Below are 22554 nucleotides of genomic sequence, written 5' to 3' on the forward strand. Positions count from 1 at the left end.
TTCAGTTTTTTCCTTTAACCTGAACTCTAATACATGTTGGCTATTTCAGAAAATGAAGGAATCCTGTTTCATATGTTGAGGATGAATTTACTTACTCTAGTAAACCATGCTTGTAATATTTCCTAGTTTTGGCTAACCATTGACAACCCTAATATAGAAAATATACGATGTAATGGAGGACTTGCACTTTTTTTACAGTACTAACACTGAATGCCTTACAGGAACCACTTGTGATACCTAGCAGTATTTTAAAAAGCTATTTGACCTACTTCAACAAACTACATTCCTGGATCCTTTTGCCATCCCATTGTCAACAAAGGGAAAGCCATATGTGGACATTCAGCTACTTGGCTGTAGTCTTTTACTGTTAATGTCCAAATGGGTTTCTGCAGTTAAGTCATATTGTACACAGGATACCACTAATACATTGTTGGGCAGTGTGTAATTATTTCTTTTTTAGAGAATTGTTCAATTTTATTTTAGCTAAACTGGTTAGGATTTAGTTTGCATTAGCTCTTAATTGGGTTAGTTCTGTACTGTCTACTGGAAAAACAAGCTTATTTTCAGTTGTTGTGTTTATTTTGCTTGAATTGACTTGATATCCTCAAAGACCTATCTGATTAGGCTTGTGATCCTTAATACAGTTATTTAGGATTAGGCTCCACTGAACATAGATGAGCTGAATTTTGAATCAGTAAGCATATATTTGCATTGAAGTTCCAGAATACAATAAAGTAATCTAATATTTGGAATAGCTGTAATACTGAATTTGAATATAATTGTTTTAGTATTGTTGCCCTTTAAATTAGGAAAAAGGGCAACAATACTAAAACAATTATATTCAAATTGTTTTAGTATAAATGTATCAAATCTCAGTAATTCCGAATTGCCATTTGTATTTCAAAGGGTATAGAAATCATAAGGTTAGCTCTACTTTGTCCTTTTGTGAATAGAAAGGCTTCTTTCCTTGATGGAAGGGCCCAAATCAAGGGGAGGTTGCTGCTGGAAAGAGGAAAAATAAGGAAATGTCACGTTCTTCCAGTAGGAGAATCTCATTGGCAGGTAGTCTGAATAATTTCTGCACGTCTTGTCAGTTTAGCTTTTTTCCCCTCCCTTTTGTTCAAGGTAATTATAATTATATTATAATTAATATAATGATGATGCCCTTTTGGACATTTGCATTCATTGAAAGTCATCTCTGTACTTTCTGTGCTTACAAATTTATCCCCAGCCTTGTTTTTGCAGGTCACTTTCTTTAGCATAGGCTTAAGTTCACTTCTAAATAATAGAATAAGCTGCCAAATTCTTCTCTTGTTTTAATTTACCCTACAGCAACAGTAGGCGGGATTTTCCCAAGTCTAATTATTTCCATGCTGTGATGAAAACATTCATAGGATTATAATGTCTCACGTAATCTTGGGGTCAGATTAGCATCAGATCTTGGAAAAAGCACAATAATGGTTTTTTTTTTCAAGGTAAGTGGCAGTATTATATCTACTGCAGTATTATATCTACTGCACATCTGAAATTTGGAATCTGGCCCTGAAGGTGAGAGTATTTTGTAGTAAAACTACATGAAGAGAAGGTGTAAACCATGGCAGATACTGCTAGCCTTGATCTCATTAGTTCTAAACAAAAAATGGAAATTTTTTGCCACATTAATTTCATACCTGGTACAATTGGATGGCAAATGAGTAACTGTTAACTTTATAATTCATAACCTTGAATTATCAGGGCTGGTTGATAAAGAATTCACATTCAACAAGGATTGTGCTATTGCTAGCAATTTTATTCTAAATGTATACTCATCACAAATCAAAAATCTGTAAGGCCGCCCTTTTTTCATGAAAATAAATATTTTACTTCTTGGACATACATCTGGAGGGAAGATAATTATATAATAGTGTTTAGCACATACCTTGTAGCGGAATACAAAGATGTGTTTAGAATGCATTTTCCAGTTTAAAAAGCTCTGCCAAATCAGTACACTTACCATTTTTTACAGAACTACTTTTAGTGAATTTGCAGCCAAGCATGCTAAAGATTCACGTTTCAAAGCAATTGAAAAAATGAAAGACCGAGAGGCCTTGTTTAATGAATTTATCACAGCAGCAAGAAAGAAGGAAAAAGAAGATTCGAAGACCAGAGGAGAGAAGGTAAGATTTTCATATGAAGATCATAAAAGCAAGACGAATGAGAGGCAAAGGGACCTATGCTAGACGTCCAGGTCCCCATTGCATTCCCACTATTTTCCTCTGCCTTTTGGCATCATGATTTTGTATCTAAACTCAGAATGAATATAATTTTCTAGGAGTATGTAGTATTTTGCCTCCTTATCCCAGAATCAAGAACTTAGTTTTAAAATCTTTTAGTTGTGTGAATAACATTTTGAGACCTCCTTGTGGGCAGATTTTAAATGGCTTTCTGCCTAAATGCTAGTATTTTACTGTTGTTTTTTTTTAATCTTCCACTAAATATATTTTAGTTTGACTAGTTATCAGAATTAAAGGTCACCTATCAAAAATTAATGAATTCCAAATGTCATTTGTCTGCACTGTCAGTTCAAGAGACAAAGTGCATATCACTGGGGAAGGCAGATGCATGAATGTTTTCAATATTATTAACATTAAGATATCTAGAAGCTTTCTCTGGTACCCCAGCTAGCTGAGTGAATGAAGGAAAAACATATCTAAACCTAGCCTATAAATGAAATTAATAAGTTCTTGCTAATAAAAAGGAAGCATGTGATCTTTCATGCAAAAGCTGTCATTCATAAACATTTCATAAGTTAAAATGACAACATGCTCTGTTTTCAACTTTTTAAAAAATCAGATATTTTTCTTATAGATCTTAAATACTGTAAATTTCATAGTAGTTGGTAGTTCATTCTCTTTATTTGCTGCTATTACTGTAATTGTTATTCCTACTGTGCCTATTGTTCAGAAGTGCTCTATACATCGTACTGCAGTTCACCCCTATAAAGTGGATATGTAAGTACCGTTATTACCATATTGCAAATAAGGAACTCAGGGTAAGAATGACTAGCTTAAGGCTTCTTGGTTAGTTTATGGGAGATGTGAGATTCAAACTGGGAATATCCTGCTGCATTGCTGTCTTCGATCCCATACCCACATATCTAGGAGTAAGACCTGTTGAACTTAGTCAGGATTTATTTTAGTGTTGATATATATTATTATCAGTGTCCATCAACTGAAACAATGGATTCTCTTTCCTCTTGCACTCCCCTCACTCTGGGTCTGAAGAGTTGGGGTGCCCTCTCCTGTATGGAGGGAACACATGGAGAGCTACAGGTGGGTGGAAAGCAAGAAAACAGGAATGCCCAGTAATCATTCCCTTGAATAATGTTAGATATAGCAATTAGTCTTCATGCAACACCAAAATGAACAGCTGTCTAGAGGTGAATGTATGAAACCTGAAACTTCAACCTAAACTACCGTTCGTTTTATTCTGTAGTTATGGTTTAAAAATTATTGTTGCATCTTAGCCATAATCATCAATAAATTCTTTAATATTGCATGAACTACATCAGTAAGATTTTGTGTTAAATATTGCATTTATCTTTGTATTTGAAACTAATTATTTCTTTTCTCCCAAAACCTCTTGTAACCATTTTATGTATTCTGTTTTGTAACAAGTGGATAGATTTTACAGTTTTGTGCTGTGCGGCCTGTCAATCAGTTCAGTCTGACAGCTGTCAATCACTGACACGCAAAGTATTATGGGATTCCCTAGTGAGGAAAGAATTGGTATCTCTGTGTGGTGACTTTAGCCTCCCGCAGTTCCGGTACTTTACATTTTTTTCAGTTTTTTTCCTTGTGAAGTGATGAGAGTTGTACCCAGAATGTGTAAACTGCCAAAAAAAAAAAAAAAAAAAGAACAGTCGTCCTAAATACACACAGTATTTTCTGCCTTGCTTTTCTTATTTTACAAAGAATAGATAAATGTTAAAAAAAATGTGCCCCACAATGTTGTGAAGCTTTCTCAGCCAGTTTATCAGAAAAGGGGTTTCTTGCATGAATTCCCCATAAAGCCTTTAAAGTAAGGATTGAAAATAGCACACATTGATTAATTGCTTATTGGCATTTTCTAATTCTGTTTCTCTAATTCAGATTAAAGAAAATAATTAGAGATTAAAGAAAGAAAATAGTCTGTGTTTACTAGGCCTATGATGCAGTCAGATTTTTATGCTGAAATAGATTGAAGATGTTCCATTTAAATTTTCAGTTGCTTAACCATAGGTTTTGGATAAAATGAAAGAAGACCTGCAAACATTGCTTATTAGTGGGGAAGGGGGGGCAGCAATGAGATGTTCATCAGGTTCCCTAGAAGCATCTTTGCCTTTCCAACAAACATTAAGATTTAATGTGGAAAAAGCAAAGATTGCATCACCATCGTCATTATTATAACACACCCACACCATTATGCAACTCAAAAAGTGTCTGACTCTTATTTAAACTAAGGAATAACTCTAGAGCAGAGTTTCTCAACCTTGCTGGCTGGGAAATTCTGGAAGTTGAAGTCTACACGTCTTCAAATTGCCAAGGTTGAGAAACACTTCTCTAGAGGATTACCAGATTAGTCCCTGTCTAAACAATTCCATAGCCTGTCCTTTTGATTTGAAACGTTAAGCTTCTCTTTCCCGAGCAGGAGTGTGTGTAGTATCTATGTGTGATTTTCTATTTCTGCTTTGCTCTTCCTTGAATCTTAAAGTTGAAATGCTTTTAAATAACATCTCCTTCACAAAACTAAAAATCTTGTGTGCTCTTAAATTAAAACATTAGTTGTCAGAGTTGATTTCCTGTATTAGATGTAAGAGTACTGGAGCTGCTTTTAACCCTTTTACTCTCCCCCCCACCCCCCAACTTTGCAAAGATCATAAAAATAGCACTTGCTGTCTTTCAGGATAGGAGATGAGAGCATCTGGTTGCTATAGAAACAGGAATACATACTGTGTGGATGATGGACAAGGTTTACTTTATGGTTGTAATATCCCAAGTCTTTCTAAAATGATCTCCCAATTTTATTTTGACTTGACTAGTGACAAGTAAGCCCAAGAGCTTACATAAAAAGAAATAAGAGAAGTAGCATTTATTCATTAGTGTGCCAGTTCAATTATCCTTATTTTAAAGATAGGGACAGAACTGTAATTTTCTTCCATCTGGCTTAGAAAGCTTTGTAATTCAGTACTACTTGCCTATTATGTTTAAGTTCATCTTTGAAATAATAGATATTGTGTTGGATCCAGAGAGAGAAAAGTGGAACTTTGCTGATACGTTTTCCTGGTTTCTCCCTCCCACTATAGCACTATCTAAAAACTGATTCTGAGGATCAAGGGGTCCTTTCCAGTTCTGTGTGATAGACTCCCAATGTTACAGTAGGACAGTGAAATCAGGAACAGTAAATAAGGCTGCCTAACACAAATGAAAAAGCAAGACATCTCTGGACTCAAGCCAAGGGTTTTTTTTTTTAAATAAGGATGTTGCAAATCTTATTATTAAGATTATATGCTTCTGCAATTGGTGGATAATTTACCAAATTTCTGTATACAAGGCATTTATTTTCTACTTTAATTTGATTTTTACTGCAAAAAATTCACTGATGTACTTGTATGTCAAGATACTATGCCAAGAACCAAATGCCAATACTGAGGAATATCAACATAATACTATTAGTATTATGCCCTTTGTATATAGACATTATAATTGATAAAAGGAATCACAAATGCAAATTTTAATTGGCTGGTGAAGGTGCATCAAGCTATAATAATAAGCACACTTAAGTGCATAAGATTTGGTTTTCTTAATGTGCCTTGCACCTCTGGATGTACTGGACTACAATTTCAGCATTCCTAATCAGCGTGGTCATTGGTCATGCTGGTTGTGAATATTAGAAATTAAAACCCAGTAAATCTAGAGGGCACTACAATGAGGAAAGCTGTTACAACACATTAAAATTGAGTTTTCCATTGTCACCATTTCCCTGTATGATTTTGGATGTATGGGAGATTTAGAAATGTACAATCTGGTCTGTCTAATTTGTTGAATCTAGAGGCTAGGTAAGATCTTTTCTCTCTGGTACCAAAAAATGTGTGAATGTTCTGAAAGATGACCATTGCTAATTAACAAGATAAAATTACTGAGCTCACTAAAAGGCTCTGTCCCATGGATTATAGTTTTTATTATGTGTGAATATCATTTCTCACATGATAAGCTATTTGTGTGAAGCACTTCATGTGATTTAGCAATTGTACTGTATAAGTTGCAATGCACTAAAAAAGATTGCTTTGCTCTAATGTAGTTAAAATTCCTGCACCCATGACGCATTGATTCAGATAGTTTATAATATAAAGCTGAGTTATGTGGATGTATTACAAGTATACATTATGTATCTGTGTGCGTGTGTATATATAGATATATGTATATATGCTTACATACACACACACTCACAAACCAAGATTTTGCAAGCGCCTCTGTTGAAGAAATCTTTTTGAGTTCTCGGAGTGTGGGATAGAGAAGAAGGCCTATATTTGTTCACAAAATAATTGTTTTATGAAACATTTCAGTGTAGACTGATTTCTGCTATGTATCACTGATTTCTAGTTATGTACCAAATAAAAAGGTGTTGTCATAATTTACCTGTATTTTCTTTAAAAATTATGACAAGTCCATATTAAAGCAAATACATTAGTAATCTATCAGATTCTAATAGAATGGAAATATACCTAAGTTCTTTGTTTCTAATTTTAGCTTCAGTCAGATAACCATATATTGTCTTACTATCTTCAGTGAAATTTAGCTGTAACTTTGTATGGATTTTTAAAATCAATGTCCAGCTTCTATTATCCCTAATGTCCTTGAAAGATTAACTTACTAATTTTATTGCACATACAAAAACGTTTATGCTTTTCTCCTAAAGTAGAAGCTCAGTGAATGCAGTATTTAAAAATACAGTAATAAACCAAGGCTATAGCCCACCAAACATTGATTCTGTGAAATAATGATAACAGTACTGGAATCCAAAAGTACAGTTTGCACATGTATTTTAGATTCCAGGAATGCAGTACAGGTGTGGACAATCAAACAGCATTCCCTGTACTTCTTTAAAGAGGAAGAATGCACACATATACTTCTATATAATTGAAATATAATCTATATATTTTCATTACACAGTTTGTTTATATCAGCCTTCCCCAGCATAGGCACCTTCCAGATTAGTATGTTTTTTTTAAGAGTAATTTTATTAAAAATTGCAATTACCCAAATTAGTACAGTTACATTCCCACAATTCTCACCAGTGGCCATAAAATTGCAAGAGTTTAACTCCACCTATCTGAACAATTGCAGAAAGTTGCTATATGTATTCATTTTATCATGCACATTGTGGGCCTATTTCAGTAATTATATAAATTGGCCTATCTTCACAGCTTGGATTGTTTGTGCACTTTTTGTACCACTGCTAAAACAGAATAGTAGGGTATACCAGCATAGTATAAGCTTGTCAAGAAATCTACTAGTACTGAAGCAGCTCCCTGACATACATGTAAACATAGCCACTATTGCTCTTCCTTAAAACTATAATGACAGTACTCAGCTTCTGATTAAAGTAATTTTTTCATTGCGGTAAGTCTGTTGCTTTTTTTATTATTTTGGGAATATTTGGAAAGCAAAGTGACTTTATTTTCCTCCCCTTTTTCTTTTGTCTTTTGTTTAAAATCATAGATTAAAATGGACTTCTTTGAACTGTTATCTAATCACCACTTGGACAGTCAGTCTCGCTGGAGTAAAGTGAAGGACAAAGTAGAGACTGACCCTCGCTACAAAGCTGTGGATAGCTCTTCACAAAGGGAGGATCTTTTTAAACAGTATATTGAAAAAATAGCCAAAGTATGTGTGCCCGTGACAACACTGTTTCCTTTTTCTTAGTATTTCACTGTTGGATCAATTGGTATAGAATTTGAAGTACTATTTTCTGGAATGCTGTTTTTAAAATTCAATTTATTAGTGGTAAGCACTGTTTATATTCTCAGACTAGTGTTTTTATCTTATTTTTGCTAGAATAACAGTCTCAAATGAAAGAATGCATTCTGAAAGTGTAAAACAATAGTTAGAAATACTTCTGGGCATGTATAGAGGGAGATCTCTGCCCAAGTCTCATACAGTGAGCCAAGGATTTATTTATATACTAATGCTTTCTTTTAAAAAAGCCTTTGAGTTAAGCCCTGAAAATTGTATTTATAGTTCTGAACAGTCAGCTCAATGAATTCTGCAAGGTTATAGTAATTATAAAATATGTCAGTATACTTTCTGAAGCAATGCCAAAATAATTTAAACAGAAAAGATCCTTCTGTGATCCAGTGGTCCAGCAGCCAAAGACCTTCATCCCAAGCACTGCGCCTTGAATATTATCAGTTATGCAGCCTAGTACTTCCTCTGGAAACAGAGTTCTAGAGTTTGAGTCCTCCTGTTTAGAAAACCCTGCTTCTTCAGACTACTGCTTGCTTTTGATGCTAAGGTGCATCATTTGTTGATCTATGTGTTCTGTAGTTCTCCTTCTTTCAGATCATTTTGAACCTTGAAGTATAAGTAGTCAGCATGGTCAGTTGTGATTGAGAATGGTTTTTGGATATCTCCCAGTCTTCATACCATTTTTCATTTACTTCTTCTGATTTTTAGAAGTGGTGCTCTACATATGCCTGCTTCAGGAATATATGTATATGACAGAATTTTCTACCTACCTCAGCCTGAGCTACAATCTCAGTACTGTCTTACATGCGTTACACAATTTGTAATTATTTAGCTGCTTTGGTGGAATTAATGGAACCTAAGTCATGGATTAAGGATTCTCAGAATGTGTGATTATACCAGATGCAGTTTTTAACACATCTGTCTCAAAGTTCAGTAATAATTCTGTATCACAATAGCTCTTGAGCATTTCAGAGATGTTTGGTATAAAAAACTGTTTAATTTCAAAGTCCAGAGGACCTTTGAGAACTTGTAATGCAGTTCTTTGAGTCTCAGCTATAATTCGTCTTCTCTTTACATATACTGCAAATAAAATCAGCTATTGTAATTTTAGAGACAATATCTTTCATCCATTAAAACTTGTAAGTGGTATTTTTAGTTTATGTAGCTTTATAACTATGTAGAAGATTATGCATATTTTGATGTATTGTTATTAAATGATTAAATGAATATCTGATATATTTATATCACTTTAGTATGTTAATGTTAGGGTTTTTTCTGTTTATTTTATTTTATTTTTTGTTTTGTTATTACAGTTTCATAACTATTTGTATCTCACTGTTTTTCTTTTTCTTCATATTTGTATATTGTTTTTCTGGGGGGTTTTTTAGCCAGAAAATAAAATAACTATGTAAAAGGCCCAACTCAAATATTATCATATGTTCTCTCATTGTGGATCATGTTTTAAACATACTACTTTTATTCCTTGAATTCACTTTTGTTAGTACTTTTACCTGTTAGCCTAATATGAATGCAGTATGTGTGCTTTGGATTCCATTTCAGAATGTAGACTCTGAAAAAGAGAAAGAACTGGAAAGACAAGCACGAATTGAGGCAAGCTTGCGTGAACGAGAGAGAGAAGTTCAAAAAGCTCGTTCAGAGCAGACAAAAGAGATTGATAGAGAACGAGAACAGCACAAACGAGAAGAGGCTATCCAGAATTTCAAAGCTCTCTTATCTGATATGGTGAGGTTTTTCTGTCTTAAAATTGGTTATGTATTTCTAACTGAAAGAAATTTTTGAAGTGCTGGCAACACTGGTGTGAACATGAATTCCTAGATCGCATAGCTTGGGGGGCAATCTAGATTGGCTGTTGCTATAATGTATAGTATCTATGCTTTCGGTGTATGGTAACAAAAGAAAATATTTGTTTTCCTCTGCTAGGTGCGATCTTCAGATGTGTCATGGTCCGATACTAGGAGGACACTCCGAAAAGATCATCGTTGGGAATCTGGCTCCCTTCTGGAAAGAGAAGAGAAGGAAAAACTTTTTAATGAACATATTGAGGCACTTACAAAGAAGAAGAAAGAACATTTCCGGCAACTTCTAGATGAAACTTCATCGGTAAGGCTAATATGTTCTATATTTCCCCCTGGGCTTTAATGTCATAATTTTGTGGTTCCTTAGCTGTTTCTCAATTTATATTTATATCTTAATGAAATTATTCTTCAGAGAAATTAGTATCCTCCAATTCACCATTATTTTAGGATTCACAAAATCTGGAAACCATTGCTGATAGAGTAAAGCAGGCCCACTGTACTGTACTACTACTTCTAGAGCTAAACCATAGGAAAAAGGTAGTTAAGGGATTTGTGTAAACATTTTTTTGTTCCCTTTTAGTGTTTTAAGGGCTGGAGATCTCAGGAATGTATGAAACCATTCACTGGCAAGAGAGGGAGTAGATTTGATCCTATATGTATCGAGATACTTAAAACAACTTACCAATAGGTGCAGTGGCATATACTAATATAAATTGTACCAAGGTAAATGCCTCACATTTTATTTATTTTAAATACTGTTAATAAATTATCTCAGATTCTCATCCTTTATAAAGGCTTGGACAGTAAAATAGAATTCAACTCAAATATGCAACAAAATGTTATAACAATTACCTGAAGCATAGATTTGTGAGCTTCGGTAGTATGTATGAAACAGAACCATCTGTGCTTTTCCACCAGTAAAGGAATGAGGAGAGATAGAAAGGGAGTATTGGGCAATAAAACAGACAGCACATCCATGTGTGTGTAAAAGCCGTGCAATGGAATCCAGTCTCCACATGGCAGATAACAGAGTTTTTGCATCTTGGATTATTTAAATATTCTATTTTTGTGTCACCATAGTCAGGGCCCACTCAAGGAGGACAGCCTCTTAGTTACTAGGGATGTGCTGAGTTCAGACCCAAGTCTAAAAGGGCTTGGAAAGCACTGGAAAGCACCTGTTTGCAACTCTTTAATGCAGCCATGCCTTTTCCTGGGACTGTATGACAGGTTTGTGTTTGGGGGTGGGTGGGGATGCAGCTGCTTTAAATTGCGGATAATTGTTTCATTCATGTCTCTCTACACTCCAGATTTAGATACTGCATTTCATACATTAAGCCTGCAATATTTCTGTGTGTTTTTTCTTTAAAAGATTACCTTAACATCAACATGGAAAGAAGTAAAGAAGATAATTAAAGAAGATCCCAGGTGCATTAAATTCTCTTCCAGTGACAGGGTAAGAAACTTTGTACTGGTTTGCTTTGGCTTTTTGTCTTACATTTGAAAACTAAATGTAATAATCTCCTCTTTATTATATGTTCTCTCCTCAACAAAACATAACATCTGGCAGAAATTTCTAGTGATTATTTTTATTTCTTTAAATGCAGAAAAAGCAAAGGGAGTTTGAAGAATATATCAGAGATAAATATATTACAGCCAAAGCTGATTTCAGAACACTTTTGAAAGAGACCAAATTTATAACATACAGGTACGCTATAAGATACAGTACACAAATGTTTTTTATTCGTTTTTGCATCATTTTTATTTTAATGACTAATATGGTATTATATTAAGTTCATATTGTAGATTGGGAAACCGGAATTTTGGTTTACCCTCTTTTCCAAACTTTACAGATGTGCCAGATTATAAATTGGGTACCACTTTGGTAGTGTTCAAGATTAATATCTGTGGAAATCATGGACACGTTTTAGATTATCTGATATTATGAGGGCTCGATTGTTTTTTTCGTTATACAAAAATTGGGAATATATTTTCAGCATAATACGTTATTTTGCAATGAAAGAGGAAAACCAAGTACTTTAGATAGGACCACTGAATTAGATCTGGAAGAACTGCTTCCTGACGAGTGGTCCTGAAAGTGAAGAAAGGCCCCAAACCCAGAGTTTCTTCGATTATTGAAGTTCTTTCTTAAGCCTTCCTTAGGACACCGTGGTGTGGCACTATGGAGACTCCTCCTCAAGAGAAATTGTACGCCAGAATTAACAGGACAGCTTTATTTTCCCTTCCTCTCGCTTTCATTATGATCCAAATCTAAGAGATCAGCAGTCCTAAAAATAAACCTAATGCTGCCTAATTATGAATGAGATTAATTTGATCCTAAAGAGTGGCCTGTTTGCTTGCAGTTCACTATTTTTGTGTGATTTATTTTCTCTTTCAAATGGTTTGACTACCATAGGATATGGGAATACATTTTCTACAGGCGTTGTTTGGTTACAATCTGACAAATACTCATTTTTCTTATTTACATTTTTGCAGTTTAAATTAGTGCTGATTTTAAACATGCTGGCAGCCCTCAAAACTGAAGCCTAACCCTGTATATAGAGCACAGGCAATGATGGTGCAATTTTTTTTTTTTTTTACACTCCTACCCTCCTTAACGGGACGCGGTGGCGCTGCGGGTTAAACCGCTGAGCTGCCGGGCTTGCCAATCGGAAGGTCGGCAGTTCAAATCCGCGTGACGGGGTGAGCTCCCGTTGCTAGTCCCAGCTCCTGTCAACCTAGCAGTTCGAAAACATGCAAATGTGAGTAGATTAATAGGTACCGCTTCAGCGGGCAGGTAACGGCGTTCCCTGTAGTCATGCCGGCCACATGACCACGGAAGTGTCTACAGACAAACGCCGGCTCTTCAGCTTTGAAACGGAGATGAGCACCGCCCCCTAGAGTCGGACACAACTGGCCTTAATGTCAAGGGAAACCTTTACCTTCACCTACCCTCCTTAACACTTTGCCTCACTTCTAGCGTGAAGGGATAGCCTTTTAGGTGAGAGGATAGTCCAGGCGTCGTGTCTTTGTCAGCATTTGTCCTACCTGTGTGAGAATCCAGACAAATTTATTTTGGTGGGTGGAATTGTTGCTGTATGCCTGTCCATGAGTATTATTACCAAAATTCTAGCTCATCTATGTAGCATCCAGTCATCTGTTGATAATGATAACCTTTACACTTAATTGCAGATCCAAAAAGTTAATCCAGGAATCTGACCAACACCTGAAAGATATAGAAAAGATACTACAGAATGACAAACGTTATCTGGTACTAGACTGTGTGCCAGAGGAAAGACGAAAACTCATTGTATCCTATGTTGATGACTTAGATCGCAGAGGTCCCCCTCCACCCCCCACAGCTTCAGAGCCTACAAGGAGAACAACAAAATAATTATAAATATTCTTGAACAAAAGATTTATGTTAAATCAAGAAAATTGCATGAGCCATCTGTCAGGTCTAATCATATACATTACCATGAACCTCTTGCAGAACCATCCAGGAAGCAGCATTTGTGAACATTAAGCAGTCTCTGTACTTAGAGAATATTTGCATTATTTATGCTTTTTCTCTTCGTTGCATGACTGACAAATATTCTAACCATGCAGCTATTTCCAGTGAGTTTTCAATCCTAGAACAATACAGTATCTGTGTACAAGGCTTGGATGTTGGTAGCATTTGGAAGTGTTCTTCTCGACAGTGTTCCATGTCAAAGACGTGGGAAGATTGATATGTGACGTGAAGCTGAGAACTTCAGAAGTACCCCACATGTCCTAAGGGGAGAGCCAAGGTCATGCACTCTGCGGATTAATCTCTGGAGTGAGATAGAGCCCTTTTGTGAGCCTGAAAATACAGGGCCTAATATTCACGTGTGGCTTTTCCTGCGTAAATCAGGATTAACTCCATTAATGTCTGATCCAGCATGAGAGAAAAATAAACCTTGCAGTGACCAAATTAAATAAACACCATTTGATCTAGCTCACAAACCTGCCTTGATTTCCCCTCGCCCCCCCCCCCCATTAGGCACAATCAAGTGGCTTTGCCTGGTAGCTTGATAATGTTTTGCTCTGAAATGGAAGTGCACAGGGGGGAAAAAATTGCCAGGATAGCACGGTTGTACAAAAACACGTTTTATTTACCATTAAAATATCTCTTACCAGCTTTGGATTAGAATATGGATTTTCTTTCTGGATATTTCTTGTAAACTATGTTTCTGTTTTGAATGTTAAACTTGTGTTTCTATAGTTTAATTTTGAAATGTTGGGATTGTTCAGTTTATGTATTTGAACTACAATAAACCAACCCTTTTTATATATCCATTGTACATATTTAGTAATTGTGTGTTGCATTCTAAAGATATAATTATCATCTAATCACCTGAATTTCTATTTTAAAAAATGGAGGAAATCGATTATATTAGAAACTGCTGTGGATGTATCTGCTCATACTTGCTTTACGTATCGTAATCCTTACGTTAATACTAATAGTATAACTGTAAATTTTGTCTCTGAACACTTAAAACAGTTTATGGATGCTTGATACCTCTTTTTTATGTGCATACTGTATGTGTGCTGGATTGAGGATATATATATATATATATCCTCTTGATTTTGCTAGCCATCTTAATGACTTTCAGTACTAATTACCAATATCCTTCTCATCTTTCTAACCAGAATGGGCAAGAATATGCTTCTTGGTTTTTTAGTTCGTCCTGAATGGTAGTTTCAGAAAATAATTGCTGAGGACTTCATAGTATCTCCAATTTTAGCCTGTAGTATATCTTCAATAATTTTTGTCCCCCTTAGTGTTCCACATCAGTTCAAAAAAAAAAAAGGATGAAATTATCCAGATTTGGTAGTTGATGTCATCCATAAAATGGTGTCACTCTCATCTTTTTTTTTTTTTGCTCTCTCCATCCCATTTTAATGAGAGATTCTGAATTTGTATCTGAGATCAGTAATGAGTTGGATGTCTGTCAGTAGACTGAAATTCAGTCCCAACCATACAGAATTCTCTTACTGATTTGTACTGTTGAAGAGTCGTACTTGCTTTGAGTGGGGTTGTACCTTTCTTTAAAAGGAATCAGGTAAGCACTCAAGGGTCGCTTGTGGACAATCCCTGTACTCCAGGATATTTAGGCTGCACTTTAAGCTAGACTGTGTTTGCTCAGGTTAGGGTACTGGGTCCATTTCTGAAGATGTTATATCTAATTTGCATGATATGGGACTATATTTGAAAAGCATTTGAAACAAAACAACAGCTAAATTCCAACTGGGGCTCATTTCTTGAGTAGATTCTCTCCCCCTCCCTCTTCCTCTCATTACCAGCTTCACCAAATGTCCATTTCAGTGTTAGTTCAAAGTGCTGATTCTAAGTAACTTGGGGCCAGGGCAATGGAGAAAATACATGTAGTCCAAAATTGTAATTGAATTTTACCAATTTACATCTCCTGAATCTGAAATGAATCAGAATGCATTTATATGCTGAAATTCACAATTAAAACACCACATAATTTGCAATACATCAACAATTTCTAATTCTTAATGAGCCTTTAAACCTGGCAATAACAATATTGCTTTTCAATTATTGTATAATATATTACCTCAAATTGGGGGGGGGTGTAAAGGACTATGAATACTGTCCAGTTTTGATACTTCTCAATGCAAATTCGTGGTCTCAGAATTTTAAAAAAATCTACCATATATACATGTAGATAAGCCAGAAATTTTAGGTGCCAAATACACCTAAAAACTTGGGTTTGGCTTATCCCAATGCAAGGGTTGGCTTATCCACAGGTGGGCTTATACGTGAGTACATATGGTATGTGTAATTTTTTTTAAAAGGTTTCAGAAATCTAACCAGTCTGACTTAGATAATATCTTGTATGTTTAGCCCTAAGTTATTACACTTGCATTGGCTAACAGCATTCTAATATAAATGGTGGGGACATACTTATGCAATCCAATTAATGTTCATAGATTAAAATTAGATTTAAGATGTGACTGGATAATATTACCTCTAGAATAGAGAAGAAATGAAGACAGGAATTGTTATTGTGATTCCATGATATATATTTGCGCAGATAATGCATTTCAAAGTGTAGCAGAAGCATGTGGTGGCTATTCAGATTTAGCATCTTGGAATACAAAGGGTTGCACAAATAACCAACACAGACGAAATCAGAATATTAAAATACGAGCTTCAGGGTGGGAAAAAAAGTTCCATCCAAAATGAAATGAACGTGTGTGCACTCCTACCTGTGCCTCTGGGAGTTACCTGAACTGGCATACTGTTCCATCTAATTTACTGCTTGGCATAGCAGTATTTTTTTTTTTTTTTTACACAGAAGGCAAAAATGGCACATTCAAGAGCTGCCTCATTTGCAATGTCACAGAAGATGCCAGAGTGCAGTTTATTTCAGTGTTCCTCTGGTGTGATCTCTTACTGGGCACGTTCGTACAAAACCTTTTATCTTAAAAAAGGTTCAGTGGCAAATGCCCTGCTGCTAGTATCCTCATGCACACTCACAATGCAGCAATGCAGTCTAGTTAAATAGCTGGATAGAGCATAGGATAGATACTGTTTCTGGATACCACAGACAACTGTTTTTTCTCTTAATTTTTAGTACTGACAGAGACAAAAAGGACGGGATAATCAGGGTTTAGAAAATGGGCAAAGATAGCACCCTCCACACATTCAGCCTGCCCTTCATTTAACTATTTTCTAAATTATTAAACATGCAACTCGGCACTGTCATAATTCCTTGGGATGCTATAAAACAGTTTAGAAAAGAAAACTAGGTTAAGTTAATTTTGCAATATATATGTGACTCCACAATTGTAAATTGTATTATGTGTTGAATAGTGTGTGTTGCTGGACATCATAATAAGACAAATTATGTTCCATGTGAAGGCTTACTAAGTCACAGAAAAGGGCATATCACAGCTTGTCACATCTGACTAATAATTTGTATCATCATTTAACTTGTTTTAAAAGTTATAAAAACAGTAAGATGAAAATGCAAATGGTATACAATCAATACATTTTCTATACAGCAGTAACTGATACAGCTTGGGGGAAAAAGTCTAAATTGCATAATGTGAAATCCTTGTCTATTTGATACAACTAAACAGTTAACTAGTTAATAGAGTAACTTTACTGCCAGCTACAACCTTTATGTCACTAAGTGATCTTAATGCAGCACATAGGAATTGTCTTCCTATCTACCATGGAACACTAAAGTATAAATTTCAATTCAATTACTTAGGTATGACAATAGAAAAGCTACCAGTTGGAAAGCTGATCAGTTAATATAATAACTTGATCCACTTTTTCTTTGAATATATTTAATATACATTTGCTGTAGTAATAAGAAAATCTATAATGCCTACTCTTGTTACTGAAAATCAAATTTTACCTTTTCCTCTGCTATACTTTGTTTCAAGGCCTATCTTTTCAAAGTTTAAGCGTGTGTGTGTGTGTGTGTGTGTGTGTGTGTATCACAAATCCCTTCTGCTTTATAACTAGATCACATAGTATCAGCTCACTTGTAAGCAATGTTACTTTGCAAATTTAACCAATTTTTTAAAAAAATACTCTGCAACTTTAACATCCAGAAGTGCAAATATAAGTTTTAGATAATAAAATTTTAACAGCAGAATAATGAGAATGACTGCTGCATCTATGCATCACATTATATTTGAAGAAGTAACTCCCAAATGTTACTGAACTCATGCAAAGACAAAAACTAAGTAATGAATATATCTTACACGTGCCTCAAATGCCAGTTCAACATCACCCAGCTAAGTAATAAAAATCTAGTGTTGGAACCAGATTTAGTCATGTTAGGATGAGACTCATTAACATCAATAGATTTTTAAAGTTAGTCTTATCCAAGGGACATTCAGTGGATCTACCCTAAGCATGATTATGTCTGGATCCAACCTAGTAAAATTTGGTTTGTCTTTCCTGCTTTCTAATTGCACTTTTGTTGATCATAACCTGCTGTCTCTCGTCCTTCATGTTCCCAAGGAATAGGATCATTGTCTTGAGCATCAGGAATGGCTTCCCTGTCATGCCAGAATTGCTCAACGTCTGGCAAAATGGGCATCTCCTTTATTTCCAAGCCTTCTGAGGTAGCAGGGATAGAGGGGGGTTCTTTCTCTTGATTAGGACTCATTGCCTCTGGTGAAGGAGCATTGCTTGGGATTCCCTCCAAGTTATTGACTGCTGTTTCCTCCAGATCATCTGTAGTTGGTAGAGGCTTTTTCAGTGTAAACCATTTCCATAGACCTTTAAAACCTTCTCTGAATTCTTCAGACATAAGTACAAAGATAACAGGGTTTGCTGAAGAGATGGCAAACATCAAGACTTCAGTAGTGGCCATGAAACCTTGGGGGGGAGCAGGTCCATCCTTCTTCAGGTGCCAGAGCCAGAACCAAGATATCCAGTCAGGAAGCCACATCACAGCAGAAGCAATGGTAACGCTCAAAAGCATCATAGTCAAACACCTGGATCGAATCTGATTCCTTAGGTTTTGAGTCTTGGTCCCCCTCCTCTGGCATCTACCATATGCTCTCCAGAAATAAAAGAGAGCAAAGGTGAGGGGGGCGCAAAATACCAGCAAGGGATAAAATTTGACAAAGGCTGACATAAATTCATGAGCTTGGGCTGGAATAATCACAATGCACAAAGCTGAGCCTATCTCTGGCTCCCAGAGGCTGTTGAAGAACCACAAAGGTAGTGGGATTCCCAAGGCCACGAGCCAAATAACCATCAGCACTGCACAGATGGTGTGCCATTTAATATTCACTTGTTTTGCTGGATTGTTTGCATACATGAAGCATGTCTTGGCGACCACAGCAATAGTTAGACTCTTGACTGTCATGCAAGCATGTCGGAACCAGTCAGAGGTTTTGCAGAGAAACCAGCCCAAGTACCAGACTCCTTGAGAATAAGCAGCTGCCCTGAAGGGCACAACAAAAAGAATGAGGAGCAGATCTGCCAGGCTGAGGTTGAAGATCAACGAATGAATCACCGAAGGTTTCCCTTTCTTTGTATTGTACACTAAGATTCCAATTACACACACGTTCCCTGCAAAGCCAGCCAGGCAAATCACCCCCAAGAAAGCCGGGATCACTACCTTCCATTCCTTGGCATCCTGGGGTTCATAACCCCCTGCGTAATGGAGTAGTTCAGCCAGAGAGCTGTTCATGATGTTGAAAGCAGGTTTGCTCCGGTAAGCGCCTGTGGTTCTTGATGCACCCCTTCTTGTTTTGCTCTGCCCCCCTTTTTAAACTTCTGCAGCTAAGACGAATTGGTAACGCTGTATATAATACAGAACCTCTGTGAGATGCCTCGATCTGCTACATGTGGATCTCAACTGAGCTTCTCATTGCTATATAACTGCTACAAGCTTTGACTGACAGTCTCCCAGTGGGAGGGAGTGCCGAGCCAGCTGCTTATTAGTAAGTCTGACCACCAGTGCAGCACCCCTGTGGAGTAATTAAAACTATTCTTCCACAAATGATGTAAAATTCAGAATTGCAGTGCTTGATTTCCATTCTTAAAAAAAAAAAAAATCATTTGGAAATCTGTTCTAGACGTTCATTGCACCAAGCAACAAATTTCAGAGGATCTCTAATTTTGGCAATATTCTGAATTAGGGCAAGGTTAAAGCTAATCAACCCCCCACCCAAAGATAACATTTATTTAATTATTTCCTTCCTACTACTATTCTATACGTTTCTGTCTACCATAATAAAGATCAAACTAAAAAAAGTATAAATTGTCTGCCACTGTACTTGTACTTGATAATGCAACAATTTTAATAATCATATTAAACCCCAAACCATCCAAATAGACATTTATTATTTTTTATTGTACGTTAATAATAATCCAAATCGTTAAAGAAAAATGAAATCAGCCAAACCCTAAAAGCAGTCCAGGTAAATATTCTTAAACCCTTGTCCCACTTCAAAATAAACCAGAGCATTTACATATCCCCACAATGTGCACAGAGCTTTTTTCTTTAAAAAACTGAACAGCCCGACTGCCCCCCTCAAAAACTCTTCAGGAGACCTCCCATACATAATAACCCCTTCTTTTCCATGTTGTTCCACCAGAAGATTAATTTTACTTATGGCTTGCAACTCAGTCTCTCCCTTAAATTTCTCCAACTCGACTATCTGATCTTCCTCCAGCATTTCAACAGAAGCCCTGATCTCACTCTTAGAAGAGACATTTCTGTCACTGTTAAATTTGTCAGTTTCATCCACGACATCCCCAACCAGATGACACATTTTAGACCCCATATTTTCCACAATGTCCCAAATGCCTTGCATAAAAACTTGGCAGGAATCAGAATCTGTTTAAAATCCTGATGGAAGTCAGAGAAAGTCTGTTTAAAAGCCTCCACGTCTCATGCAGTAGGTTATAGGGCCCCCAAGGAGCTTAACCAGCAAAAGTCAAAGATATGAAAGGATTTCAGAGGGTGTTTACCCAAACGAAAGTGAGATATGCAGACAGTTCCCCAGGGTAAGCAGAAGCAGAAAACTGAAAGTTCAAAACAGCTGATTCATTGTGTAGGAAAATGCTAATATCTTCAAATTTAGTAGAAAAATAATAACAGGGAGACAATTCAATTAGGGGCATGGTTAAAGCAACTGTGCACAAATGCAAAACATATAGAGAAACAGCAAAGCTCCGTTTCAAATGCTACAAGTGCAAACCATTCAGTTTTGCCTTGGCATTTAGGATTTTATTGCACAAAATCCCTTTAACACAGATTTTTGTTCTGCATTTGATTCTGAGTATGTTTTGTTCCATCTGCGGTGGGCATTTGGTGTGTATATTTTAATTGCAGCTTTTGCTGCTGCACCTCAAAAATTTGTGTTCAGGGAGGGAAATGAACTGAAGAACAGGGATCATGTAACAGGATATAAAGTTATTTTGTTGTGCACAGAAACAGTCAGATGCTAGAGGAGGTTGGCTGAAATATTTTGAGATGTCTTATTTCTAGCTGGACTTCTTTTTGAGATTTTAAATAGTGTTAAGAAAGAAACATGCAGAAGTCTTGTAGACTAAGATATTTTAGTATTTTTACATTGCTTTACAAAAAGTGATGTTTGAAGATCTAAATAGTTATAAGAATGTTGTAACCAGGCCTGCAACTAGGGTGTGTCACCCGAGGCAAACATGGATTCCACGCCCATTTTGGCACCCCCCCAGCACTCATTTTGGTGCCCCCCCAGCGTGGCACCTGGGACACATGCCCCACTTGCCCCCCACCCCCCTAGTTGCAGCCTTGGTTGTAACATTGGTATCCCCATATTGCAAAAAAAAGCTAAGGGATTTACTTAAGTGAGTTCCATGTGATGAAATTTCAATGAGATTTCCTACTCTACACCTTGCTCTTTTTAGCTGTTCTGCTATTTCAGCATTCTGAGAGATGAAGAAGCCATCAAGGATCTGAACTTCAGCTCTGGAGCCCTTTGAAGACATTCATTTTCTATAGATTTGTGACTTCTTTGTTTGCTGGTTTCCATAACAAAACATTAACTTATAATGCTATTAGGTAAAAGCCCTGTTCAGGTATGCATCTCAAAAAGGGCAAAACTCCCTACGTGATCATCAGTGATCAGTTTTGTTCCCCATGATGTCATTTAAAGAGAGACATGAACCTATGGATGTCTATACTGAAACCTATACTTGAATGTATATTGGCTGTTCAAATTCTGTGCTATCGGCTTTTAGGAGTATGCAGAAACCAGTACCTATACACTTGGATGCATGAAGACTTCTCAGTAGACATCCACATGGTACACACATGGGTGCCTGCTCATAAACAATATTACAAACACAACAACATAGGGAGCAGGGCTTCCCCTGGCCATCTATGCATTCAGCTTTATCAGGTTTTGTAATGTTTGAATGTGGTTAGAATTAAGATAGAAAGGCGAGGGGTCTGAAGATCACAGAGCACTGCTTTCTCAAGATTTCATCTGTGTTCTGTGTTAGGAAACATTTCCAGAGCCTATAGGAGATTTACAACCATTCAAACGCCTTCCATTCAGTAGAAGTTCAGTTGTGATGGGTGCTAAGGGTGAAGTCTGATGGTAAGATATGCTAAGAGAAAGTTCGTGATAACTAAATGACTTGCAATGTTTAATAGGGTTTGATGGTAATTGTAAGTATGTTTAAAAGTTATAAAAGTAAGTACAGTATGACATGATGGAAGAAAGGAGGACAGAGGGATTTTTTTTTCTTTGCATTCAAATGCACCTCCGACTTCTATGAATAATGTTAGATGTGTACTTACTCCTCTCTCATCCCCACACACTTTTCTGTCGCTCACACACAGATTTACTTTCTCCTGACCCTCCCAGACACACAGATGGGATTTTGGCTCTTTTTACTAGGAGGAGGGTGCTATAAATTTGTTGACAAGAAGGTCTCGAGTTCCAGACAGCAAGGGAAAGGGAGGGCAAGAAAAATCTTTACTTGGTGGTCCATAAAATCAAAAACATTCTGTTTCTCTTGCTTTCTCTTTCCCACTGTTTGTTTGAAACGAAGTTATTCAAGAGAAATTAGAGTGATTAACATCACCAGGAAACAATGCTCGAGTCCACCCTCTCTCAGGTCTTCTGCAAACCATCTCCCACCTGGCATCCCTTATGTGGGACAAGCAGAAGCCCTTGTGGTACCGGCCTCAGTTCCTGTGGGCAGATCATTCCTTGGCACTGCCCTCCACATA

General features: G+C 36.5%; 2 protein-coding genes across 8 annotated transcripts in view; one reads left to right on the forward strand and one right to left on the reverse strand.

Moving 5' to 3' along the window:
* The window catches only part of TCERG1 (transcription elongation regulator 1), a 43925-nt gene extending 29812 nt beyond the window's left edge, over positions 1 to 14113 (forward strand). For 6 of the 7 annotated variants that reach the window (XM_063292367.1, XM_063292368.1, XM_063292371.1 and 3 more), the window contains 7 exons: positions 2006 to 2156; positions 7740 to 7904; positions 9546 to 9728; positions 9927 to 10106; positions 11172 to 11255; positions 11407 to 11507; positions 12992 to 14113. In XM_063292367.1, coding sequence (XP_063148437.1) covers positions 2006 to 2156; positions 7740 to 7904; positions 9546 to 9728; positions 9927 to 10106; positions 11172 to 11255; positions 11407 to 11507; positions 12992 to 13193 — 1066 coding nt within the window. In that variant the 3' untranslated portion in view covers positions 13194 to 14113. Of the gene's footprint in view, positions 1 to 2005; positions 2157 to 7739; positions 7905 to 9545; positions 9729 to 9926; positions 10107 to 10382; positions 10526 to 11171; positions 11256 to 11406; positions 11508 to 12991 lie in introns of those variants that run through there. The other variant, XM_063292372.1, reaches the window with a different exon arrangement.
* A 3662-nt stretch (positions 14114 to 17775) lies between these two features.
* GPR151 (G protein-coupled receptor 151) lies at positions 17776 to 19014 on the reverse strand. The gene has a single exon (XM_063292893.1). It carries the CDS (start codon positions 19012 to 19014, stop codon positions 17776 to 17778), a length of 1239 nt encoding a protein of 412 aa, XP_063148963.1.
* Between the last annotated feature and the right edge of the window lie 3540 nt (positions 19015 to 22554).

Source organism: Candoia aspera, chromosome 2 (genome assembly GCF_035149785.1).
Source record: "Candoia aspera isolate rCanAsp1 chromosome 2, rCanAsp1.hap2, whole genome shotgun sequence".
Lineage (NCBI taxonomy): Eukaryota > Metazoa > Chordata > Lepidosauria > Squamata > Boidae > Candoia > Candoia aspera.

Excerpts from the sequence above, each read along its gene's own strand:
- GPR151 (XM_063292893.1), bottom strand. The coding sequence starts at position 19,014 with ATGAACAGCTCTCTGGCTGAACTACTCCATTACGCAGGGGGTTATGAA.